At 37.7% G+C, this 27,128-nt stretch overlaps 2 protein-coding genes across 2 annotated transcripts; both read right to left on the reverse strand.

Annotated features, from left to right (window-relative positions):
- Window positions 1-703: 703 nt before the first annotated feature.
- Window positions 704-3,546, reverse strand: fgf9 (fibroblast growth factor 9). The gene is made up of 4 exons (XM_026375876.1): window positions 3,375-3,546; window positions 1,353-1,493; window positions 1,056-1,159; window positions 704-886 (listed from the first exon to the last, which is right to left on the reverse strand). Exons 1-4 carry the CDS (start codon window positions 3,544-3,546, stop codon window positions 704-706), a joined length of 600 nt encoding a protein of 199 aa, XP_026231661.1.
- A 2,404-nt stretch (window positions 3,547-5,950) lies between these two features.
- Window positions 5,951-26,780, reverse strand: ccdc93 (coiled-coil domain containing 93). The gene is made up of 23 exons (XM_026376465.1): window positions 26,675-26,780; window positions 26,151-26,264; window positions 25,819-25,913; window positions 24,899-25,010; window positions 24,374-24,472; window positions 24,104-24,160; window positions 23,811-23,911; window positions 22,302-22,338; window positions 22,099-22,197; window positions 16,291-16,341; window positions 15,977-16,063; window positions 15,252-15,368; window positions 14,776-14,838; window positions 14,178-14,251; window positions 12,843-12,924; window positions 12,619-12,693; window positions 11,852-11,923; window positions 9,475-9,583; window positions 9,264-9,346; window positions 8,997-9,034; window positions 8,796-8,880; window positions 7,740-7,853; window positions 5,951-7,105 (listed from the first exon to the last, which is right to left on the reverse strand). The coding sequence occupies exons 1-23, from the start codon at window positions 26,756-26,758 to the stop codon at window positions 7,049-7,051; spliced, it is 1,905 nt and encodes a 634-aa protein (XP_026232250.1). The 5' UTR covers window positions 26,759-26,780; the 3' UTR covers window positions 5,951-7,048.
- Window positions 26,781-27,128: the final 348 nt, after the last annotated feature.

Here is a 27,128-nt window from a genome sequence, read left to right on the forward strand (position 1 = left end):
CTATGGTTGAAAGTTATATGGTGTGATGTACACATTGGCTCCCTGTGAAATCCAGAATTTAATTTAAAATTCTTCTCCTCACTTATAAATCACTTAATAATCAGGCTCCATCTTATCTCAAAGACCTCATAGTACCATATTTTTCAAGCAGAACTCTCCATTCTCAGGCTGCAGGTTTACTTGTGGTTCCTAGAGTTTCCAAATGTAGAATGGGAGGCAGAGCCTTTAGCTATCAAGCTCCTCTCCTGTGGAACCAGCTCCCAGTTCAGGTTCAGGAGGCTGATACCCTCTCCACATTTAAGACTAGACTTAAAACTTTCCTTTTTTATAAAGCTTATAGTTAGAGATGGATCAGGTGACTCTGAACCATCTCTTAGTTATGCTGCTAAAGGTTAGTCTGCTGGGGGACTATTGATAAACTGAGCTCCTCTCCTCTCCCCTTTCTCCTATATCAATGCCAATGCCACCATTGCATGCCATTAACTTTGTGTCTTCTCTCTCCTGCACCATATGACATTACAGTAAGCCAGGAAGCTGGTGTTTGAGTGAGCTAGAGTTCATTCAGAGATAATGGGGCAATGGTAACACCCACAGCTCCTTATTCAGTCCTGGCTGTGAGCTGCACCTGTGGACAAGCACCACAAGCAACCATATTTCTAATCAGACCCCAGTTATGAAAAAGCTGGCTGGGAGTGAGTCTGGATCACTGTGTTCTCCGAGGTAGGAAGTGGGTGCAGGGCTGATGGCGGCCCACACTGTTGCCCTTCCTGATGTCTCCCTTGTTAGAAAGAGCCAGGTAGATGCCTGGGTGAGACAGAGAGGAGTAGGTAGTATAGTGATTCTCCTCCAGGTTCTCCTTCAACAGGCAGTCATCAGAAAAGTGCACCTGGAAAAGATAGCCCAGAAAACATTTATTAAATCGTGTTCTTTTATAATGCAGACATTTATCAAAATGTTCTTTTAACCCAGATCTGAGATAGTACATGTTTCACATATACTACTGTGATATTTATAACATGCTGTTATTATTGGTGTGAACTGTGCAATGTACATACTGCTCCATATGCTAGTCCTTCGCCATCCATGCAGAGGTACAAACCACTCTTGACTCCCCTGATTCCCACCACTCCTTGCTTTATAGCAAACACCTTAAGCCAGGCTTGTGGAGATGGACAAATGCAGGCAAAGCAACACATAAATTTTTTTGGGTTTGGGTCTTTTCTTTGATATATCACACATGACTGGATCTAAAAAACGTGACCAGGTTACTGTAAGCTAGTAATGGACAGAAAGCGAACTAAATATAAACATGTTGTCATGATGAGTGAGTCATACATGTGAACTGAACTCACAGTGTTCAGTAGGTTTGTGGACCCCTCCCACGGAACCACTGGACAGAATCTGGAGGTGGAAGCCGATCCCAACACGGCAATAGAGCAGCTGACTTTTGAACCCTTCTCTGACTGGATGATCTGTTACAGACAGGTGTTCCTCTGGATTGTGTCATACAGGAGGAAATAACAGAAAACTGACTGCTTTTCTTCTTACAAGGTCCATATTTCTTATCATGTAATAATTACAATAAACAAATGTTAACATTTTACAGTGCTGTTTTAGAAATCATTTCTGAAAGAATTCCCATCAGTGAGCAAAAGATGTGTCATTCTGTGCAAAACTTAAGTTTAGCTGAAGCTACTATGAAGCATCAGTAGTCAGAGTTGATAATCTTCCGAAGTCAGCCTTTCTTAGTGAAAAAATGTGTTTTCATGCTAAGTGGTGATTGATAGGTTTGTCCTGGTGGTTTATTGCTGGCACATAGCAGAATGAAGGTACATGCTTGAGTTGCCTAAATCAGAGTGCTAGCACCTCATGTTAGCTTCAGCTGAACTACAATACTTATTGCCAAACGACAAAGAACTGTAGGTTTTATATCTGCTTATAGGAGCTGAACAGAAACATTATTTATTTCTTTATACACTTTCATACACTTCAATGAAAAATCCACTTTTATGTAATTTTTGTACATATGACACCTCTTTTACATTTTCTTGTTTTGAGGAAACCAGTCCCTGAGTGGTCCATTAAAATTTCTCAATCATAATGATAAAATCATATTGCCGAGTGTCAGGGAACCAATCCCTGCTCAGGCTTAGTCCAAACACCACCCATGACAATCTTGATGTCATGAAGAAAATGTTTGTCATTGTTGTTCATTGCTACAGCAGACTCACTACAGCAAAACAGTAACAGCAGAGTGCAAAAGGATGGACAGTGCTCACTTGTTGGATGTATAAACACAGTTCTCTCTTCTTCTTCCCATCCTCTCAGGATCTGAACAAACTGTGAATTTAGTAGTTATTAGTTTTTTACAAAGCAGTCCTCACACAAGTGAACCAACCTTTATCTGTGTGAGTGTGCATGTTAAAGGCCGACTGGTTCATGGCTGCTGGATTCACTTCAAGACTGAAAGATGGGCTGATTCTGTCTGAGACCTAAACCTGGTTCTCATTCAAAGTTTGAAGCCGCAAGTGTTACAACCAGTGTATTTTGTGTTGTTTGTTTATTGGTTAAGTTTGTTGAACGTAGCTACATTAACTGTGCAGTAATACTACACAGCTAATATGGCTGTCGTTAGCTTCATTAACTTCTGAGCAGGCAAAGTGTTTGGGCTAATTACACAGGATGTCCTAAAGGCATTGTGTATAAACCTTTAGAACAATTTTTATCAAAGTTTATCTAACACCATTATTACTGCTTCTACCATAGAATCTTCCTGATCCTGCTGCTGTGTCTTTGTAACTTGTAGCACTTCCATGTTCTTTTTTTTTTTTTTTTTGTGGGTCGCAATAGAGAATCTGCCTCTATTTATTTATTATGTCTTTGGTGCAACTGTCTCTAAGTGGTACAGCAAGTGGTAACCCTAACCCCTAACCCAGCATAATATGATCTCTAAAATGTAGTAAAATGTAGAGACAAGCTATGATTTCTTTTAGACCTGAAGATGACCATTAGACAGAAAGGAATTAAGTTATTGGGTGATGATATCTAAAGAACATTGAAAAATAACTTTTAAAACTAAGCTACCTGTAAGATAACATTTAAATACTGCACAGATAGCAAAGAAAGATGTGATGTGTGTGAGATGTGTCTAAGAAATGTTAGGAAATAGGAAGCCCGACCTGTCATGTCATGACATTATTGCTATTTCTTAATACAACTTGTGATGATACTATGGATGACTGAGCTTTTGGGAAGTTCACACAAGGGAAACAAAACATTTGTGGTAAACTGTGAGAAATCCTGTTAAATGATAGTTTCCACTTGGAGTAATGTAAAAGTGAAAAAGAAAGTGTTTGTTCCAGGTTGTGTCTCACCTTTTTCTTTCAGGAGGTAATCCCGCATGTGGAGCCTCCAAATGTCTCTGAAGTGGGTCCCCCGGTCTTCAGGTGAAGCCAGTGATTTTTGTGTCTCCTCTCCCACTGAGTAATCACACACACAGAAAACTAGGAGCAGCAGGAAACCAGGCGGCAGCAAGAAAACATTCATAGTGAAACACACCAGACACCTGTCAGCAGACCACACAGTGAGATCCTACACGTAGTCATATCCACTGACAAGTCTCACTCTCACTACAGTGCAGCAGCTTCACTTCCTGCTTTTATCTCCTCACTGCTTTTGCTGCTCTGTAGCACTGACTAACAGGGACACAGTGAGATACCCAACTGTTATCAGACACATATCAGTAATTCTACTAGCAGCAGTCACTGAAAGATGAGGAAAGCACAGATGAAATACAGGCCAACCACATGAATGTGTTTTTATGTTGTCCAATCAGACCTGTGACGGACAAGAGACATGCAAACTGTCTGTTCAGTATCACAATCACTGAGATTGGAGAGAAGCTGAGCTGATATGGAGAGCAGCAGAATAACACAAATACACATTGTGGGATCTAAAACTTCAAATTATAAAATACATCTTGATATTTGGATTTCAGTGCAGAATTTTACCCTCAGTTTGTTGCTGTGAACAGCTTGTTAAATAACATTATAGAACATATAACCTTTTGCATTGGATTGTCTATACTTTTAAGTAAGTAAAGGTTTAGTGATGTGGCCGACAGGCGTTTCTTATCATTCAAGTGTCCTGTGAAACTAATTGGTCAACAATGAATGGCTCTAAAAGACTATTCTTCTTGGTTTTATTCTTAGGTTTTACCTATGAAGACCTATTAATAAAAAAAAGAAAAAAAAAAAGAAAATTAACATGAAAACCAGATCCATGGTAAGCCCCTTTTCTGAATGTGAGAAAAGACAGAAAATCTGTCAAATGCATTGTATTAACAATGGGCATAGCTGATACAACAATTTGGAATGTCCCGGAAAGGTAAGAAACAACTGGTGTACAGGGCAACATACAGAATGGAAATGCTCATGATCCAAACCATACAGGTGGCATGGTGAAGGTAGTATCTAAAACAAACAACAGGCTGCAGTAAAATGGAAATGCCTGGAAATGCATATTATAGGAAGGACTTTATTTTACTTTAAAATAACCTAATTCAATACACTCACACTCAAAATTTGATTAATCTGATCTCATGCAAAAGTGTCACTTTTCATGTTGTTTAATATGTTGGTGTTAATACTGTCAAACACTGAAATTCTGAATCTTGGACCTTAGATCTTAAACCTAATGTTAAAACAAACAAATACAAATTAATTAGCCTTGACATTATAATACCTTTGAATAGATCCAAAATAGTAAACAGGAATTACATTGAATTACTATTACATTGAATAGGCTAATACTGTAAAAAAAAAAACAACAACCAAAAAACAACAACAATAAGAACAAAAAACAAAACAGATACTGGTAATAATATGATAATTAATATGAATATGAAACCATTATCAATATGAAATGATAATTGTTCTTTCCACTCACCCCAACCGGTCAAGGCAGATGGCCGCCCACTATGAGCCTGGTTCTGCTGGAGGTTTCTTCCTCTAAAGGGAGTTTTTCCTCTCCACTGTTGCCTAAAGCTTGCTCAAATGGGATCGTTGGGTTTTCTGTATTATTTTTTGTATAATTATTGTCTGTAAGGTCTTAAACCTTGCACTGTAAAGTGCCTTCAGATAACTTCTGTTGTGAATTGGCACTATACAAATAAAACTGAATTGAATTGAAACTGAATTGGTATAAAACTGTAGTTACATTTAAATTTAGTAACTTGGCAGAAGCTTTTATCTAAAACGACTTCACCTGGGAATCTTGCTTTTGCATGATCTCAGCTTTTAAATCAACATGAACATTTTTATTATATATGAATAAAAAATCTTAAATATTATGAACTGGTTTACCTCTTAAAACAATGTGGAACTTCTGCCTCAAACTGGCTGCAGGACTGAAGAGTGGAAAAATTGCTCAGTGATATCAGGTACACATCATTAATGTTCTCTAATCTGGAGTTTTTTTTTTTTTTTTTACTTCATTTTATTGTCAACAAATGCTACATTTGCATATGTGGCTGGACTCTGTAGCTGATCCTCCTCTTTGCTGCAGGCTATACAGTATTAGGTATTACTAGCATACAACATCAGAATGGGGTGTACAGTTTTTATTGTTTTTCACTCTGTATACGACTTATTTGAGAATGATTCCTGAAATGTGTGCGGTCAATTGTCATTAGTTTTTGCTTGTGTAGAACCCACTGGTCCCTGTGGTGAAACAGGTTTTATCACTGTCTGTTTTGCCAGCCTGGGCATCTGCACCGTGAGATCGTTAGTGCTTTGGTGAGACACAGGATGTTTTCTTCAAAGATATTCATGTGATGTTTTAATACACTCTGGCGACTTCTGATAGAACAATGCCTCAGCATGCAGTGTCTGACAGTACACATCCTATCTGAGATGAGTAACACCACAGGCAGTTCAACTGTTAATACAAAGATGATTTTATTAATTATACAGCTTGTACATAGTTTTGATGGTGACGTGTCAGGCATGAAGTGAGCTCAAATGTCGGAGGCATATGAATTCAGTCACACTGGAAAATAAGTTTATCTACAAAAAGCAACGTTTTCAAGCTTCACCAAACTTCACATAGCAGTACATGAACATTGACATTTAAACTGTTTAGTTAATAAAAACCCTATTACCTCAGCAAACACATATGTCCAGGCACTTTGAATTAACACAGTCATCTCTTTTAGAGGGTATGGGATAGTCCCACATTGTAATCAGCATAATGACATGGGTGTATGTCTAATACCTGATGCACCTAAAGGTGCTAAGTAAATGTTATCTATGGCTGAATTTGACTTTGTACAGTTGCAGGGCTCCTATATATTATTTTATTCCAACACTATTTTGACAGGAACTCACTAGATGTCAGGATTCAAACATAGGTTAGTTGGTTGTTAAAAACACCTACAGGACAGGAAGTGCAATTAGCTATGTAATCATAAAGTCACTGTAGCATCATGATCTAATGAAACATTTACTTCATGAGCAGGGATTCTGGGATTATGCCAAGATAGCTAGATAAAGGTGAAGTTGTTTAGTTATTTAGTCAAATGTCAGATGTTTCTTAAGCTGAGACAGATTGTATATTTTTTAATTGTCAAGTCTTTAACACTGATCTAGTTTCAGGGTAGACAGAATCGATCAGGCTCTTTAACTCTCCACCCTCAACGGCTCAAATTTAGCTAGCTATCACTAGCTTTGTGCGCTGCTTCAGTTACTAAGTAAGCAATGCTCCACTTAATTTAGAAATAGTTTACAAACAGCTGCTGCAACCAGCTCCTGATGTTTCTATCCAACTTATGTTGGATAAACAACTTCTTCAATTAAAGGCATATTTGTTTTTGTTTTTTTTCTGTCAGCTGAATTTGGCACATGATTGATATAGTGTAAATGTTAGCCAGAAAGAAAAAAGATGAAACAATGTGGAATATTCAAAAGAGTTCTGTGTTCAACTTGGGTCTTATAAATTACATATTTCATTTAAATCAAACAAACACAGTTTACAAACTGAAATATGAGGGCTAAGAGGCTCCTTTAGTTCTCAGCTTGGACAGCAGCATCTCGTTCTTCCGACACTCCTAGTGAAAGGATATCATAAGTCACATACATACTTTTATCAAATTAAAATAAGTATGTGTTATAACAATATGAATATTATCCATTTTAAATATTATCTGCTAACCAATACATTATATAGTCTGTTATGACGTTGACGTTCTTTTTATGTCGCACTATACACCACTTGAAAAAGAGCAAATTTTAACTTATCTCACACCCTGGCTGACGCGCTGACGCACGCACGCACGTACGTGCACGCACGCACGCACTATGTATGTATAATCTGTATTGGCATACATGTCAGCTCATTAGTAACAAGCTGTTTCAGGACAAAAAGGACAATGACATGTGTTTCCATTTCAGAGTTTATTTTGAAACACAAGTGTAATAAACTAATGCTAACATAAAGGTTATAATGTTTAGCAATCGTTGAATCTGTTGAAGAATTTGTTATCTTCTGTTAATAGATGTTTATAGTTATTTCGAAAGCTATAGTTTGTCAGTGTTTTGTAATGAGAAGTTTCACTATTTAATATTTTGGCTACCCAGTCTATCAAGTACCAGTAAGATAATCAATAAACAAAATACCCCTAAAATATGTCTCCTCATTCATAACCAGGGAAGTACATGCTGACACTTCATTGTTGCTCTCACCTCTTTAAAGTCCTTGACAGTTTTGAAGTAGAGCCTCTGCTTGTCGAGCAGCTCCAGATATTCGTCATTCAACTGGTCTCTCCTCATTTTGTTTTCCTGCTTCTTCTTCTCCATCTGAAAAGGCAGACAAACCAGAAGAAGGTGTCACACAAATGTGGCAGATTGACTTCTCAAGCCATTTCTAGAGTTGGACTTCTGCAACACAACCGTGTTTCCAGATCTCAGTATTTAACTGGCTATAGTTTCATCACAATTGTAAAAACAACAGGTAAACTTCATGAATTACACCTTTAGGAAAGAGTTGTCCCCTTTAAGAGACCGTTATACCTTTAAAGCTTTTGTTTACATAATGCACATCTCAAGAGAATCAGGTCTGCACATTGTGCGGAGTTGTGTGTTCACACATGCAGCACACAGCAGGAGAAAGTCTCTGTGATATACATTCTCACTTGGGCAAATGCAGAAAATGCGTTTAAAGAAAGGAAACATCAATGCCATAGGAGCAAAATAATATAATTAGTATAATTAATATTAGAATCATAATTATGCAGGGGCGGTTCATCTTAAATATAACAGTATAGTAGTGTTACAATCATCAAAATTAAGTGCTTTGTTTTAAGAATCTGCATTTTAATTTGCTCTCTTATCACCTATCCTTTAATCATACCGAATAGGTGATAGGCATTTCCAACAAACCCGACTAATAAAAAACCAACTGTAAACTCCGCAAGTTATGAATATTTTTATTGCGGATAAAGTCCTATCACCATACACAAACATGTATTTAAGTGGTTTGGATTCCCTGATCCAACATGGCAGCTGAGCATCAATCGACCGAAGTGGGTCAGGTGGCACCTAGGTGTATGCATCTATAGAGTTATACCTTTAAGAGAGAGTTACACCTTTAAGAGAAAGTTACAGTATACGTTTAAAAGAGCGCTAAACGTCTAAGAGAATTATACATTTAAAAGAGAATTGTCCTTCAAGACAGAGCTGTTCCTTTAAGATAATGTTATACCTTTAAGAGAGAGTTGTACCTTTAAGAGAGAGTTATACCTTGATGCGGTTCTGTTTGATTCCCTCCACTATTTGCTCCATCTGTCTAAGGAACTGCTCCTTGGCTCCTGAAGATGACATAGCCCTGGACAAAGAAAGAAGAAAAAAAACAAACCTGCAGTCTCTGCTATATTATGACATCAAATACCCCATAACCTCTCATACTACAAACATAAAGCAGGTGAGTAACTGGAAACTTACTGTTGGAAGTTGTCATGAATGGAATTAAGCAGATTCACCTACAGAAATGAACGCACATTATATACTTTTTTTGTTAGTGACTTCTCTTTGACTTGTTTAGTCTGTCAAATATATGATAATAATAATAATAATAATAATAATAATACACAAACTGTACAGAACAGAACAATTTCAGGCAAATACAAATTTAAAGTCATATTCTGATATTGCATTATATTAGCAGTTATTTCTCATGTTCATGCTCAAGGGACAGCTGTGACTACTTACTTCCTTTTCCAGATAAACTTTCTTGTCATCTAAGGTATTATACAGAGTGAAGAACTGCTTGGTCTCTTTGTGCGTGGCAGACACTGAAAAGCACAAGAAGAATTAAAGAAGAACATTGTTTGTTACTAAACTTTCGTCATTAAGTTATGACTGAATAGTGAAGCATTGGGGGTTGAGCCCAAAACATGGTGAAATTAGATAAGGAACCCACCTTGGCTGTAGAGTTCGATGAATCTCTTCTGGTACTGGGTCAACTCGGCTCGGCTTGGCACTGCGTCAACCTTCCTCTGCATGATGGCAATCTCACGGTTCCTCCGAGCCTAAAAAGGAGTGAAAGAAAGTCCTGACTGATAATGCTTCACCCTTGTAGCTACAGTACATCATAATTTATGAGGAATTTCCTGTCACTGTTGCATTTGTATGACAACTGGAGATACAATAAGGATTCTTTCATATGTTACTAGACTTCCTAGTCCTGTGCCCGAAGTAACTCAGTGATGTTTTATCAAAACAGGAATTCACTGAATATCTCTCTTTTTTATCTATATTTGACAAAAGGTGACTGGACCCCCTGAACTCTCTACCAGACATACTAGACATGAAAAAACAATGTCATATTTTAAATAACTTCCTACTACCTACCTAACTTATCTTTAGCTTTTTATTAATATATTTGTTTGTTTTATAATATGTTATATGATAAATTAATTAATAATGCCACTTTCTAAAATCTTGACTGTTTTATTTCACCATTGTAGCTAGTAATTTAGTAATTTAGTTTTGAGTGCTTCATAAAATATTAGTTTTTTTCTATTAGAATATAATAGTAGTAATTTACATTTTTCCCCAGAGGTAAAATACTAGTACTCAAATACTATAAATTGTATACATATATACTATATAATATAAGCAGTAGAAATCTGCACTTAAGGTAGGCTTAAAGTTTCAAATTCTTTATCAACAATTTAGCTGCTATTACAATTTAAAATCAGCATCAACTGGTTTTAAGATTGTCTAACAATATTTACCCACAGGTTTATATGAATTAATAATATTAAATTAATATGATTTAATAACAAATGACAATTCTGCTCTTAAGTTGTTACTTAAATGTATATAATTTTATTGATTTTTATATTTGGGAGCAATGTAACAGTAAACACAATTCTGACGCATTAAGTTGATTTGGTTTGAATGATCCACAGCCAGCCCTTACAGAGCAACATGGTCATTCAATTTGATCTGTTTATGTATCCACCTGATAAGTCTTTCTTACTGTTATCTGTGGTTTTGGTCTTTACCAACTTGTGAAGGAAAAATGTGGTGACTATTGCTCTTTAACTGCTAAATGCTAAGCTATGTTCACCAGCTAGCTGTTATCTGCTGTTGGGTGTAGAGCAGGTTGTGGACAGATTTTTTATTGAAAACAACTGCTGCTCAAAATGAGGCTGATATACACAAGAATTCCTATATGCCTGGACTTGGCGTTTGTTAATGCATAAATGGCAAATAAAAATAATGAATCTAACTGCCCCTCTGTGTAATTATCCCGAAAATTTCTCCTGCTCTGGAGTGTGAGACAAGCTAATGTTAGCCAAATTAGCCAGTTAACATTACTGTGCGGCTAATGTGGCTACGTATTCAACCAGCCCAGTAAAAAAACAACACAAAACACGTAGTGTTCATAAAAGTTAAGGCTTCAAACTTTGAATGAGGCCCAGGTTTAGGTCACAGTCAAAAACAGTCAATCTTTGAGCTTAAGTCCTAGAATTAATCAAAAATTCATAAACTGGTTGGAACTTATCATGCATGCACATATACTGGACCTCTCGGTCAAAAACAAATAAATCCACAGTTTGTTCAGATTGTCAGTTGTCTATAAATCCAAAAGATAAGTGTCTGTGCTTTGTGCGAGTGTTCAGCCTAGGCTGCAAGGGATTAGGTTCCTGAGACATATTTTGAGTGTGAACTTTGAATGAACCACTCAGGGACTGGTTTTTTACAAAACCTTCAAAAGTAAGACAGGATGGAGTGCACCTCTAACAAACTTGGTATGTCTCTACATGCACCATAAAGTCATATAAATTTATCAAAAGGACCAAAACTTTGATTTTGCATAATATGGGCACAGTAAAATGACAAAAGTATTATTAGCAAAATGTGATACTGACTATCCAGAATGCTCCTATTTACTGGGTTACATTTTTATTTCTGATTATTAGTACTGATGAATTACAATGATATTCATGATTATTGGCTGAAATTATTTGATCTATTTTATGTACAGTAAGGTTCAGAGCTTGAGAAAAACTACTGATGTGTACATCAGTGGAAAACCTCACAGTGAATAAGCTTTACAATACTATTTTTATTGCTTTCAATTTGACTTTCTTAACTGTGGTGTTATCTGCTTCTGTGACCCAACACACACACACACACACACACACACACACACACACACACACACACACACACACACACACACACACACACACACACACACACACACACACACACACACACACACACACACCAAGATCTCAACTCCAACTCCATCTAACCTGTGTTATGTTATATAAAAGCATTACCATGAGGAGACGGATCTTCTGTAGTTTCTCTCTGTCTGTGTTGTACTGTTTGTCTATCAGCTGGTTTCTCTCCTGACAAAAGAAAAACGAGGGCAGTTAAAGTCTCATATTTTGATCATAAACACAAATACCTTCAGCAAAAGCAAAAAAGCAAAAAAAAAAAAAAAGAAAAGAAAAGAAAAATTTGCCCGGCTATTATTATTATATATAAGTCCTTTCAACCTGTAACTGAATTTGAACCCCTTTTCGTTCTTTTATTATTTCCACTGCCCTCTTGGAGACAGGTTCCAGGAACTGAAGTGTGACCACCCTTTTACCTTTCAATTTCAATTTCATTTCTGTATGTATATCTGTAAGCACAAAAGAACAATGGAGAGTACAGACAGTGATGTCTGTTATGCTGCTGCATTTTTGTGTTGTGCTGAGAGTTAAATTGTGTTGCCTTCTTAATTTTGTATATTTGATCCTGGAATGGATTTTAAATTATGGTGGAAAAGTAGTCAACACTATATAGTCAGGTATAGTCAACACTATACCTAAGAAAAACATCTGTAGGTCAGCATTACAGAGTTTTGAGCTGCAGTCTGTGAATGTTGGTCTCTTTGTCAGCCCTGTGATAGACTGGCAACCTGTCCATGGTATATACAGCCTCATATTTCTGCTGACAAGGCATCAAGTTTGCACCTCTGATGCCCATCTACCCAAATCCTACAACATAAGATGTGCAGAATAGTGAATACAGAATATAATTCTATCTGTATATGTACCTTGTTATCCTCTGTGTCATGCCCTGATGCCATCTTCAACTCCTCAATGTTCTGCTGCAGACGGGTCATCTCTTCCTGGTCATGACATGAACACATGAAAGGGTGAATTCATATGAATTTACTGACATACAGGATTTCTAAACACATGTATGCTTGCATTCTATGTCTACCCAGTATAATTAAAAGGATAGAATAACAATAAAAGTTTGTGTTAATGTACTCACTCTGCAGTGTGTTCGAAACTCCTGCTCCTGCTGCTTCAGATTCTCATTCATTGTCACTAAAGCCCGCAGCTTCTCCAGCAAGCTGGCCAAATTAACACATTATTGGACACACTGTACAAAGCTCACTGCAGCTACTTTGTTAATTTTCTGTATTTCTATATAATAAACAGGTAGGATCAATGATGTGGCACTACAGTAACATTAAGATGGCAGAAAAAAAAACTCACATCCAGGAACTGAGGCATAAGAATTACTAAAGCAAGAAACTCAGGTTATGCAGAAACCTCTGCCTAACTATTAAAGACATATAGTAAGACATTATTTTAAGTGGTTTTGTCAGACAAAAAAGGTATTTCTCAACTGATACAGATAGTTCATTGTATAGTTAATATAGTTAACATTGTTAATATTTATTATGTTGACAACAGGACTACTACTAGAGACTTTCCTCATGCTTCTTTCTTTCTTTTTTTGCTTTAAACAATCAAGTCTTCAAGTCTTGTGTACTATTACTGTAGAAGGAAAACAACTGTTCTACTGTTTTACTGTACCCGCAATAATATATTTACAGCATACTGACCATAATACATTACACTACAACTTGTGCATGTTGATTATTCGACACACACAACACTTGCTTATTGACAGTTATTATAATAATCTATTTAACTTGTTGCAACAGCTGCAAGTTTTTCTCTTAGCATTTTACTGTGAAAAGGTTATTAGTCCTTAACAATAAAAAGTTGTTATTTATACTCTTTTGTACAGGTTTCATACAGAACTGGGGGCTTAAATGTTGGCATTTCCATCATCAATAAAATCATATATACTGACGTTGATTCATAAATAATTTCCTCCAGATACTAAAGCATAATTCTTGTTTTGTTCGTTAACTTGTCCTTTATCCAAAGGGTGTATTAGAAGTCACTTATACCCAAAGATATATAGACGTTTGAATTAAATTAAAATATTAATTTTCTAATTTCCAAGGCAAGAGGAATTCTGGAATGAAGAAAAAAAACCCCCATAAGACAGACTATGGGTTCCCTGTTGAGTCTGGTTCCTCTGAAGGTTTCTTCTCATTGCCATCTCAGGGAGTTTTTCCTTGCCACTGTTGCCCTCGGCAACAGTGGCTGAGGGCAACAGGGCATCTGATTATTATGATTCATACACATTCACTTTTCATATAAACTTCCATAGTTTCTTTGGTTGTGTAAAGCTGCTTTGCAACAATGACAATTGTTAAAAGCGCTATACAAATAAAATTGAATTAAATTAAATTATTTGTGTCATGAGAGTTATATAAGCCAAATATAATCGCTCCCCTTCACTCACCTGCTGTCAGCCTGCTCCTCCATCTGTTCTAAAGACTTCAGTTTATTCTCCAGCTTCTCTGATTGCTCGGTAGCCTGGGACAACAAACAAATACCTGCTCTTTTTATTTTGCCATTGCTCCATCTTAAAATATATATTCTAATATAAATAAATCTATATAAAAAAGTATGCATTAAAAAACACTTGATACAACAATAAAAACCTAACTATAATGTAATCAACATTCATAATAATGTTAGTTACAACTTTCTTCGAAGCTATTTGTCTCACTGTGATGACAACTGCTAGTCTGTAAACAAGACTGATGAGAAGTTCTGATTTAATATATATCTCCATTTCTCGTCCAGCTTCTCATCCTTTAAAATAGACACTGGAGAGTTTTTATGGCGGCTTTACACTGCACCTAAATTCAGTGTAAATTGGCAAAGGCGTCTTAAAGATGGGGCCACCATCTTACTAATATGGCAGGGTTTCTGTATATAAAACACTAATGATTTGTTATCAATTGTTCCATGTTTTTGTGAATGTATTATAAAGAATGTTAACAAAAAAAACTAACTTCACAGTCGGCAAGACAGATTTTTTTGTCTCATCTTACCTCTAACAGTTTTCTCTTAGCTTCATCGCAGCTTTTCTTCACTTCTGAATGCTTAGCTTGTAGCTGTAACAACATATATGCATACATATTACCTTCTCTAATCACTGTAAATAATGGCACGCTTCATTTATTCCTGATGGATGTGGATCAGTAACCATGCAAAAAATAGCATACAGTTTTACAGTATCCCTTTGGTACAGAAAATGTAAGTGTTCTAGAGTTAAGGATAAGGATTATTTTCATTGATGAAGTTTATTTACAAACATTTTCTGATATGACATAAAAGAATCATCATACATTTAAAATATGCCCTTAACATTTTCTCTTTTTTACAAATTACTGCATAAATTTTGTATTTTTTAAGATCACATCGGCTCTGGATGCAATTATGTGTTAGACTCAGTGGAGGCCACAACATGGATTAATATAAAAATGTAATGTAAGTAAAAGTACAGTGAGCCTCAGGAATTGCTTACCTCCTCCAACTCTTTAGTTTTTTGCTGGACCTGTTTGTTGAGTGAAGCGACTGCCCTGCGATGTTGCTGCAGCGGGCCAAAGCGCTCTGAATGCTCCTCTGAGGTCAGCTCTGACTGCTGCAGACATATCAAACACTCAAGTGTTTTTTTACAACACAGAAACGCTAATACAGAGGAAACAGCAACAAAAAAGGTTTTCATTAAAACCTGAGATACCACGAGCGTTTCTTATGTGCATTTAGAAGGTCGAGGGTGTCTACTTAAGCTATTGAGGTCAGGACTTGTGAAGAAATGTATGGATTGTCACTAAAGATCTTCAAACTGTGCAACTACCTGTAGTGTTGTGTTTTCTCTTTCTACATGAAGAGTAACAACACTAAAACAATAAATAACACATTACTTTTGCTGCTGATTACTTCTGCTATTGAGTAATTGTAGAGTAATGTAATTAATGTTTCAGTAAGTAATGTCTAATGCCAGTGGTAGCCAACCATTGTCCTCGAGAGCCACTGCCGTGCTTCTAAATGGCTGAACACACCTAATCCAAGTAAACAGCAGAGGTTAAGGGCAGGGATAGCTGGAAAACAAGCAGGACAGTGACTGTCGAGGAGCAAGACAATGTTTCTCTACTGCCGTCACTGTTCATCACTGTGCTCCTGCTGAATCTCTTTGACCTAGAGCAGGACAATATCAACAAATATGATGTTGGTCTGATTGTTGCTCACCTTCTCAGCATACTCAGAGGCTATCTGTTTGATCTCCTCAGACTGCAGTCCCACTATCTGACCCACTGCACTTGCAGTCAGCTTTCCCTGCAAATGGACACAGTCGGTTACAATCACATTTAATCGTACAATTCACATTTGTTTTAGTCATTTAGTTGTTCAGTTTACACTGAATGCATTTATAAAGGATAAATTACTATTATTCTTCAGTATTATTAACTTATAGTAGCAGAGAGCATGAGGAAGTAATTTTAGTGAGTAATGTGATGTGTTGACTCAATTCTGAGAACAATACAGAACAGGCTTTTGTTTACCTCTTCATTTGCCATAACAGTCATGCTGGTCATCAGAGTTCTGATTCGTATCTAAGATGAAAAAGCAAACAGTCAAATCATTTTATCATCTCAATTTAATACACCCACACACACCTTCTGGTTTCTCAAATATAAATTACAAACTGCATTTACTGAGTATTGAATAAACTACAGTAACGCTTTTATTTGGCATTTGGCATGTGTGTAGGTTTAACAGCAACAATTTATTCTAGTATTTACATACTATACATGAATTACAAACACTTTACTGACTAATCAGAGTTTAGCCTCAAGTTGAATAAACTTCTAGGATTTGATTTGCTCAATTAAGTAGCAGATTGGGTTATCTGCCCGAGAATGTTATGCTGCCTGTAACGTCATTCAGTATTACCAGTTTGGTGGTGACTCATTGATATTCCCTGGAGGCATTTTTATGGAGGGATGCACAGACCTCAATAGGCTAAAAAACAGGATGGGATGAAATTCTCAGACCCATTGTCAGATCCTATGCTGATCTTGTGTATAATATTCCCTCCAACATTCCCACTCCCCCCAGCCATCCGTCTGTTTCCAGCATGCAGGTGAAGAAGCAGCTAGAGAGGCAGAACCAAAATAAGGTGGCAGGACCTGATGGAGTCAGCCCCAGAGTCCTGAAGGCCTGTGTTGATCAGCTCTGGGGGATCCTACAGAGACCTCAGCCTGAGACAAGAGTGCCGAACCTTTAAATGATATGTCTTGTGATACTGCCGAAATGTTCATCTCCAACTGTTCTACATCATTACAGACCATTCGCCCAGGTTAGAATAGATGATGCCATCATATACCTGCTCCAGACAGCTCTTTCACACCTGGATAGAGCAGGCACTGTGAGGATCACGTTTTCTGACTTCTCCAGTGCCTCTAATACAATACAGCCTGTCCCTCTGAGAGAGAAGCTCCTAAAGACTCTACAGCTTCAAGGATTTCTGACTTACTGAAAGACGGACCACAGTTTGTACAGCTGCAAAGTTGTGTGTCTGAGCACCACAGTGATTAGCACCACAGGGGACTGTCCTCTCACCCTCTTTACCCAGTACACCTCTTTTTTCAGAACAACACTGAATCCTGTCATCTGCAGACGTTCTTGGATGACTCAGCAGTCATGGGGCGTATTAGGGGTAGTGAGGAGGCAGATTACAGAGGCCTGGTGGACTTTTGTAAAGTGTTGTGGAAATAATCACCTGACATTGAATGTGATGAAGACCTAGGAGATGGTTGGGGACTTTAGGAAGAATAGAGACAGTTTAAACACTGTCTCCATTTTGGGAAAGGAAGTAGAGGGGGTGGAGGGGTACAAATACCTTTATACCAAGTTCACCTGGACAACAGACTGGCCTGGAAATGCAGAGGGACAGAGAAGACTCTACTTCTTGAGGAAGCTTAGATCCTTTCATGTGCCACTGGAACCCTTGAAGCAGGTTGTTGAGAGGAGGATGATCAACAAACTGTTGAACATCATGGAGAGCAGCATACATCATCCACTGTACATTGTACTACACACCTTTGGTTCAGAGGCAGCCTGCCACCATTAAAACCGTAAAGAGGTGGACAGAGGATGTCATACTGAATGACAAAAAGAAGGCATTCAGGTCAGGAGACAAGGAGGCAGCAAAGAGGGTCCAGAGACTGCTGTCTGTCAGGATCAGGGAGGGGAAGGAGGCTTACAGGAGGAAACTGGAACAAAGCCTTCCACATAACAACACCAGGGAGGTGTGGAGGGGCATGAGGACCATCACTGGCTACAAGTCCAGCAGCCAGGAAACTGTGTGGACTATGGATTGTGCCAACGAATTGAATAATTTTTTCAATCGATTCCAGGCTGAGCCACAGAGCCCACTACAGTTCACAAACTGCTCTTCAGTCCCTCCCCCACACGACTCAGCCGAGTCTCAGCTGAGCAGGTGAGAAGAGACCTGAACAGGCTTCACCCCACAAAGGCTGCAGGTCCAGATGGAGTCAGCCCAAAGGTGCTGAAAGCCTGTGCTCCTCAGCTATGTGGTAATTGGAACACTTTTTGGAGAAAACCTGGGCTGATTAGAAGAGATAGCATCACTTTAGACAGTGCGTCTAGCATCTAGAAATATGGCAGAGTTTATTAGACAACCTAAAACTCTGACATCTCAAAGTGGAGCCCAGGACACAAATGTAACAGATTTGTAAATTCACTTCGTTTTATAATTATTATTTTTAATCATGTTGCAAATTTTATTTATCATTATAAAAATTCAGTTTAGTATTTGTGAGTTTTTATTTGCACGTTGTTTTTTTGGGGAAACTGTATTGCTGCACATCGCCTTTTATATAGCTCCTGAGTTTCTGTACTTCAGGAGTCTCTGTGTCGTAAAGTAACTATGTAGCATTTTTATTTCTTACTGAAAACTTTATTTTCATACATATAGGTCAGATGTGCAGGAAAGGCCAGAAAACAATTTGTTTTATTTTCTTCTGCAGGTATGTTTCTTTCCATTTTGTTTTCATTTTTGTTATTTATATCCCATCACCCAACCACATGCACTCCTTTGTTTTGACCACTAGGTGGTAATAGTTTAGTTTTTCTGAGTGGATTTTCATGGTTTACCTAAAATTGTGAAGAAAATTGTTAATATTTGTTATTGCTGTTTGTAAAATATAAAGAATTTTTTTTTCTTTTGTATTCAGCTGCTCTTGATTATAAATATACTATGTAAAGTATAGATTGCAGCATTGTACAGAGCTCTGAATATTTTGCAGAGCCTCTGTAGTTTTTGTTGCAAGTGTATGTTATGAGAAAGGACCCCCTTTCCCTCACACTGACGCCAGGCATCATTGAGGGGGTCAGATGTGCAGGACAGGCCAGAAAACAATTTGTTTTATTGTCTTCTGCAGAGTGAATAAATCAAGGGAAAACAGCCATAAGCGTAGCTGTCGTTTGTGTTCGTTCTACACCAGTTACACAAAAACGCAGTCTTACACACATCTTTGCAGTTTCCTTACAGCTGCCCCCCAAAAACTACGAAAACTCCATAAAGACAATGTCTGCTCCGCAACCACCTAAATTATTTATATCAAAAACCTACAGAAGAGGAGTGATTGATACTCATAGAAATAAACAAAATAAAAAGAAAACAATCAAATGTGGACTCTCTCGTCTAAATCCCTGTTAGTAAATGATTTGATAAGTCACCATCAAATAAATTTATTTTGCCTTAGTGAAACCTGGCTGCAGCAGGATGAATATGTCCCCCTTAATGAGTCAACCAATAATTAATTAATAAATTATATTAATCATCATTTTCCTAGAAGCACAGGTCAGGGTTGAGGAGTAGCAGCAATCTCGCACTCAACCTTATAAATCAACCCAGACCTAAACATATTTATAATTAATTTGAGAACCTCACTCTTAGCCTCTCTGATCCAAACTGAATAAGTCAAAAACCAGTCCTGTTTGTTATTGTATACTGTCCTCTGGTCCCTTACTCTGAGTTTATAACTGAATTCTCAGATTTTCTATCTGATTTAGTTTAGTTAGTGCAGATAAAGTCATTATAATTGGTGACACCAGCATTAATGTAGATGTTAATAATAACTGCCTCAACACTGCATTTAATTCACTATTAGACTCTATAGTTTTTACCCAAAATGTAAATAAACCCACTCACTGTTTTAATCACACCCTAGATCGTGTTTTGACATATGATGTTAAAATTGATTCTTTAATAGTTTTCATAACTATTAGAGAAAAAAATTTATCAGATCCTCCCTGCAAATGGCATGGATGAATTTGTATGTACAGCTCCAGATTCATTTGTCAGACCTCACTTGTAGTTAGACTGCTTCCCCCCCGTAGATCATTCTGAATTAATTTCAGTAATTAATTAAAATAAGCGATCAACATATCTCTTAGTCCCCATCCCAACTAGACTGTTTAAAGATGTTTTAGCTTTGATCAGCACGTCCATATTAGATCAGATCAATCTATATTCACAAACAGGCTACTTACCACAGGCTTTTAAGGTTGTTGTAGTCAAACCTCTTTTAAAAAGCCTACTCTGGACTCAGGGGTTTTAGTAAATGATAGACCAATATCCAATCTGCCTTTTCACTCTAAAATTCTTGAAAAGGTAGTTTTTAAGCAGTTATGTGATCAACTGCGTAAGAATAACCTGTATGAAGATTTCCAGTCAGGATTTAGAGGACATCATAGTACAGAAGCAGCACTGGTAAAGGTCACTAACGATCTTCTATTAGCATCAGACAATGGACTTCTCTCTCTATATTTGTTTTGTGAGATCTTAGTGCTGCATTCGACACTACAGATCACAACTTTTTATGACACTTAATGGAACATATCATTGGGGTTAAAGGAACAGCACTAGGCTGGTTTAAATCATATCCATCAGATAGATTCCAGTTTGTGCATGTTAATGGTCAGTCTTCCATGCAAACAAACGTTAGTAATGGAGTTCAAAAGAGTTCTGTGCTTGAATCTTTTCACTCTGTAATGACCCCCTTAGACAAATTAGGAAACACTCCAAAAATGTCCATTGCTATGCAGATAACACCCAGCTATACTTATCTATGAAACCAGAAGAAACTAATCAATTAATCAAACTATAAGCATGCGTAATGCTTAATGGATATCTTCCAATTACCTTCTCCTAAATTCAGAGAAGACAGAGGTTATTTTATTTGGTCCTAAAAACCTTTAGACAGTATGTCTGAACACATTACCCTAGACAACTTCCAGGCCTCAAGTAATACTGTGAGTAATCTTGGAGCTATCTTCTACTAGGATATCTCCTTTACATCATACATAAGGACATCTCTAGAACCGCCTATTCCACCTGAAGAATATTGCTAAAATTAGGAGCATTCTGTGTCAAAGGGATGCTGAAAAACTAGTCCATGCATTTATTACTGATCCATCCATCCATCCCATCCATTCTCATCCGCTTATCCGGGGCCGGGTCGCGGGGGGAGCAGCTTAAGCAGAGATGCCCAGACTTCCCTCTCCCTAGACACCTCCTCCAGCTCTTCCGGGGGGACACCGAGGCGTTCCCAGGCCAGCCGAGAGACATAGTCCCTCCAACGTGTCCTGGGTCTTCCCCGGGGCCTCCTCCCGGTGGGACAGGACCGGAAAACCTCCCCTACGAGGCGTCCCGGGGGCATCCGAAACAGATGCCCAAGCCACCTCAACTGGCCCCTCTCGATGCAGAGGAGCAGCGGCTCTACTCCGAGCTCCTCCCGGGTGACTGAGCTCCTCACCCTGTCACTAAGGGTGCGCCCAGCCACTCTACGGAGGAAACTCATTTCGGCCGCTTGTATCCGCGACCTTGTCCTTTCGGTCATGACCCAAAGCTCATGACCATAGGTCATATTACTGATGTAATTCACCATTAATAGGATGTCCCAATAACTGCTTATAAAACCTCTAGTTAATCCAAAATGTTGCAGCCACAGTTCTAATTGGAATTAGCAAGAGGGATCATATTTCTCCTAGTTGTGCTTCCTCCTCTCTATACTTTTCTGCAGGTAACCTCGCCCTTGGAGCTGTATATCTCCCAAGTGCCCTACGGACCTGCCCAATGTTTTTGCTGCTTGTTGTTGGTATTTTTTGCTGTCTTATACAATTATACTTTGTAAGATCTTAAACCTTACACTGTAAAGTGCCTTGAGATAACTTCTGTTGTGATTTGGCACTATACAAAAAAAAAATTAAATTGAAAATACTTAGGTGTGATATTTCTACTCTCCATAAAAAAAACATTGTACATTGTAAAAAATGTGCACCTCTTCTGCTGCCTGCAAGTCATCTTCTTCGGACACTTCTGCCATCCCAGGAGGCGCTGCCTGAGATCCTGTGGTTAGTGAAGGCTTTCCCCCATCCACCTACAGGAGGGAACAGTGAATTATAATGCAATGGTCTAATAACTGAACAAAATCTGTAAATGTAAAGTGTTACGTTGTAAAAGCTACATAATTGAAACACCTGCCTTGTCCTTTTTGGTCTGCTTGCTGAATCCATATCGCCTGGTGAAAAAAGATTCAGAGTAAAATAAGGTATATAATTCCTTTGCTCACACCCTTAACACCATGCCACATTACAACATTAGCACATCAAATGGCAGATATACAGAAGGAGGATAAACACCTCCCTGGGGACAAGAGAAATTAAATATTTAAATATTAAAGCAGCACCACAGTTTGCATCCATCATGCCTAAAATGTGTGAGCTCTGTCAGCATTATCTGACTGACATGTTCAACCACAAAACAAGGTGATGTGAGTAGAAGCTTGCAGAAAAAAATGTGGCTTCACACATTCATTCAATACTTACAGGAAGAAATCTGACATTCTAGTACAGAAGTAGAGATAGATGGTAAATGGATAAAAAAAACAATGTGTCAGACAAAAGTGAGTGAATGTGATAGTTTTAACTACCACAAACCTTGATGGGTATACAGGGAAAAGGTCAACAAGGCAGAGGCAGGAAAGAAATTATTACATGTGAAATTGGTTTAAATGGACAATACATAGAGTTCAAGCTGTTTTATTCAAATGCTCCTTCCTTTTAATGGCTATATTAAGCACAGCTATTGTAACAGCCTCCTTTTAGTATATACAAATAGATAATGTAACGTAAACTCCAATGTAACATTTGTCTGAAAACACATCTAAAGTCAGAAATGTGCTATGTCCAGTTGGCAGTTTGCATAGAGAAAAAACACTGGGTTTGTATTTGACACATAGATGTATGTTAACCTATAAAATGGACTGTGTTGACACTGTTATGTGGAGATATAAATAAATGACAGCGCTGTCCTGAAGTCACTTAAACAAAAGGCAGAGCTACAGTTATGCTTCTCTGCACTTATGGACCCAGGACAATGACTTTTAAATGTTGGCAGTAAAAGAAGAAGTGGGCTAAAACAGAAACACTGGAATATTGACAACTATATTGAAAACAGTGTAATGACACTGAACCAAAGTATTCAAACTGAACAAAGCTACACAGAAAAAATTAACAAAAGGTATTAAAAATAAATTTAAAAATTCAATAAAAAAATCTTGTATTGCCCTTAACATTTAAAAAAAATTAGTTTTCTCTGTTCTATTGTGAATAAAAAAATGTTTTTTGAGAGCTGAAAATCAGTGCATTCCATTTCTCTATCTTTATGTAGATTTTACACAGCATCACAATTCTTTTGGAATTAGGGTTGCATAATCATCTGATCTTTTTCCTTATGTTTTCATTTTTTTTTTTAAACTGACACTTTGTTTTGGAGCTGAGGAACTGCGGGGGAGGGGCTAAGAAAAGAGGGATCTGCACACTAAGCATAAACACGGGCGCAGGTTGAGGAAGAAATGTTCCTGAACATTTCTGAACTGGACTACTGTCCACTGCAAAGTCTCTGGTTTCAATTAATTTTGCCACTTCAAGTTTTATTACCAAATTTACACAGACACACAATTCTAATGTGACATGTGATGTGAAATCATACCTGCCATATTCCAAAAGAGTGGAGTGAACCCTGGATTCCTCATCTAGCAGCTCTTCTGCATTCCTCTGCCTCCTGTACTTTCTCTGTGGTTTGTACACCTCCTGAGAAGACCACAGGGTACATTCAAATCACAATTATTTTCAGGGCATAAAGACAAAGAAAAACATTAGCTAGCAAACGTATTAGAATTTGTATTTTTGTTAAGCACATAAACAGTCATCCTAACATTTGTATATAATATGTTTTATTTAGTTTATTGGGTAGTTTCAATGTGTGATAAAGTAGGGACTCACCAGTACATCCAGGACTGCCTGCACAGCCTTGTCTTTCCTCTGCAGAAACTCTTCATCCTAGATCATAGGGTTTTCCAGCACATCTTCAGTTCTTATTTAGGACAGTATGGGCATCATAGTATAGGCTGAGGAATCTCTGAACTAACATGTTTTTTATATTAATTTGTGGTTTACAGGGTCTTTTTATCAATTATTTTGTTGTTTGGTGGACGTATGTATTGTTTTGCAGTTATCCTTAACGTATGGTCTTTGACTGACTGCCAGTATTACCTCTGGGAGGCTGTGGGTCTTGTGGAACTGAGAAATAGAGTAGGCTCTCACATAGTCACCCATCTCTTCCTTGGTCTCTATAGCTCGCTTCACTAGCCACTGGCAGGAGACAACAAACCACTAGTCAAACAAGGATAGCCAGAAGTACATTCATACAAATACCATTCACATTTGACACAAACAAACAGGAGTGGAAAAATTAAATATTTACATTTACATTTAGTCATTTAGCAGACGCTTATCCAAAGCGACTTACAAGTGAGGAACAAGGCAAGCAAACAAAATCAGTCAAGAAGAAACAACATCAAAGCAAAGTGCTATCAAAAAAGTGTTTCTGAAGAGATGTGAGAAGGAAAGGGTAGAAAAGTTTTATTTTTTTTTTAAGTGCAAAGAAAGATGCGGAAGAGACAATATGACAAAAACAACAAAAACAAATTCCTTTGACTTATCATACTTATCACTTTAAATGCACTACAGAAACAGACATTGTTGGGGTGGGTCTCAGTTTGTTATCAATTGTCTTACTTGTATGACTGGAAAAATGTGGATAAAATCTAGCCCTTGCATTTGATGGGGCTCCAGGCGATGAGGACACTTCATCTTTGGGAGAACAGAGACTATTTTCTCTGTCAGGGCTCTACAGTGAGACAGAAAACAACCAACACCATTAGAATCTTATCATTTTGCAGGATCATTTTGCACTTACTGACTGTTACCAAACTCAGTTACCGAAACTATGACAATAAAATCAAAAAATGTCCCTCCAAGAGCTACTGTGGAGCCACATTGTCTTGAGCTTTTCAGATATCTCTGTTCAACTATTTTACAGAACTAGATCATTATCAAAAATATTAACATTTTTCTGACTACCAATTCATGAAAACAGTTAGCTAACACCAGTTAGACTAGATTAACAACTTTAAAGTAATGATTAATAATAATCTTAAAAGTTATGAAATATAATAAAAATGACCAGTCACAGTAGAAGGTATCAAGTTTTGTTTGGACAGATTCCTCTTCCCAAATACAAATTAGACTTCATGTTTCACTGGCACTCCAACCATGCAACTCCGTGTTTAACCATGCTTTGGTTTTTTTCTTTTTTTCTTTTGAGCATTGGCGCAGACTCACCAAAGCAACTACCACATCATGGACTGATGATGTATATTTTTTTGTAACGTTGTTGCCTGGGAAGCATGAGGGTGCATTAGCATTTACACTACAAAAGAAATGTGGTCAAATGCAACCCAGATGACCTCAGCAAGTGGTACGATTGATTGGATTACAATCTGTCTTGGTGGCTGTTTACACCTGTATTTAGAGCTGCCCACTTGTAATCTGAGGGGTGAATCTTAATACCAGGTGTAAACATATTAGATTGATCACAGAGCTTCATCTAGGGCACGGAAATCACACAATGACCAGTCAGCTGAAAAAGCACTCACATTTTCTGACCGATGGTTGAGTTTTCTTGGAAAAGAAGATCCACGTCAATTTCAAAATTGCATGTAGTGATGCACCAGGTCATACCCCCCACCACCTGATAAAGCAAGGAGCAGGACATAAGCTGTGTGAGGGTGGGATTTACTGTTGTGATAACATGTGGGACTGTCTACAGTAAAACACTTCCTCAAAGTAATGCAAGATTTATGGGAACTTCAATAGTGGTAAGAATATAAGCTGAAGAGCAAGAAGGTCTCTTTGGAGGAAATCAGGAGTCTTTCTGAGAACAGGATAAGACCAACACAAAGACAGTTTAAACAGATTCAGTTTGTACCTTATCAAAAGGTGACAGTCCCTTGATCCTGGCTCTGAAGTATCCAGCTGCCAGCAGGAGCTCCAGGATCTCCGCCAGCTTGACGTTTTGCTCTTCATCCTCTCTGGTTTCCACCTGCATGGTAAATGTACATCATCATCATCATGATGTATCTTTGTAGAAAACCAATCACCATCCGTGCTGCAAAAGTACACTCGAGCAAAGCAAGGAAGCCTACACAGCTGCAGTTTCGCAATTGAGCTAACGTTAGCTGATGAGGAAGAGTCATTAAAGTATGTCAAACTTTCACTGACATTCCATAACTGTTTTCTTGACACTTGTCCTGACCTTACTGTTGAGACTCTAAATAGTTAAAATTACATTTAAATAACGTTAACTCGTTATAACGTTAAGCCTCCGTTAAAAACCGTCGATTCCAGTTAGCTAAACAGCGTCCCCATTTTTTGCTAGTTGGCATTAAATGTTATATGCTGTTGATACAATACACTCACACTGTTCAATAAATTGAGTAAACCTATCTTTACCTGAATTAGGTTGCCTTCTTGGTCATACTGAGCGCCTATTTTCGACCCAGTTCTCACTCTGTGGAAGACAGACGTAGCCGCCATGTTGAACGGAAATGTTGTTGAAGACAGGTCACATGACCAACACATGACAGGCCATCGGTATATACACATATATCTATGATGACAGGCGTTGTTTCGTTGCTATTGACTCACTAAGTTTGAAGTTGGGCTTGCTTATTTTAAAGGCCATTTAAAGGACACTCTGAGGGACGTTTAAACAAGTATTCCCTAAGATGCTCTTCTATACAACTGTTCTTTTATGACAACCTTGCAGCCAGCAGAGGGAGCACGTGGTTAGGCTATTAAAACAGCATTATATTATACCACTAATTTTCTGCTATAAATATATTTTATTTTCATATTGTTTTTTGTTTAATGCAAAAATAAAAGTCAGTAAATTATTATTTTTTGC

The sequence above is a fragment of the Anabas testudineus genome, chromosome 21 (genome assembly GCF_900324465.2).
Source record: "Anabas testudineus chromosome 21, fAnaTes1.2, whole genome shotgun sequence".
NCBI lineage: Eukaryota > Metazoa > Chordata > Actinopteri > Anabantiformes > Anabantidae > Anabas > Anabas testudineus.

Excerpts from the sequence above, each read along its gene's own strand:
- ccdc93 (XM_026376465.1), bottom strand. The coding sequence starts at position 26,758 with ATGGCGGCTACGTCTGTCTTCCACAGAGTGAGAACTGGGTCGAAAATA. Across the intron at positions 26,265-26,674 it reads AAGAAGGCAACCTAATTCAG|GTGGAAACCAGAGAGGATGA; the intron begins GTAAAGATAGGT and ends TTTACCATGCAG. Across the intron at positions 7,854-8,795 it reads TCAAACAGAACCGCATCAAG|ATGGAGAAGAAGAAGCAGGA; the intron begins GTATAACTCTCT and ends CTGCCTTTTCAG.
- fgf9 (XM_026375876.1), bottom strand. The coding sequence starts at position 3,546 with ATGAATGTTTTCTTGCTGCCGCCTGGTTTCCTGCTGCTCCTAGTTTTC. Across the intron at positions 1,494-3,374 it reads TTACCTCCTGAAAGAAAAAG|AGGAACACCTGTCTGTAACA; the intron begins GTGAGACACAAC and ends GACACAATCCAG. Across the intron at positions 887-1,055 it reads AAGGACTAGCATATGGAGCA|GTGCACTTTTCTGATGACTG; the intron begins GTATGTACATTG and ends TATCTTTTCCAG.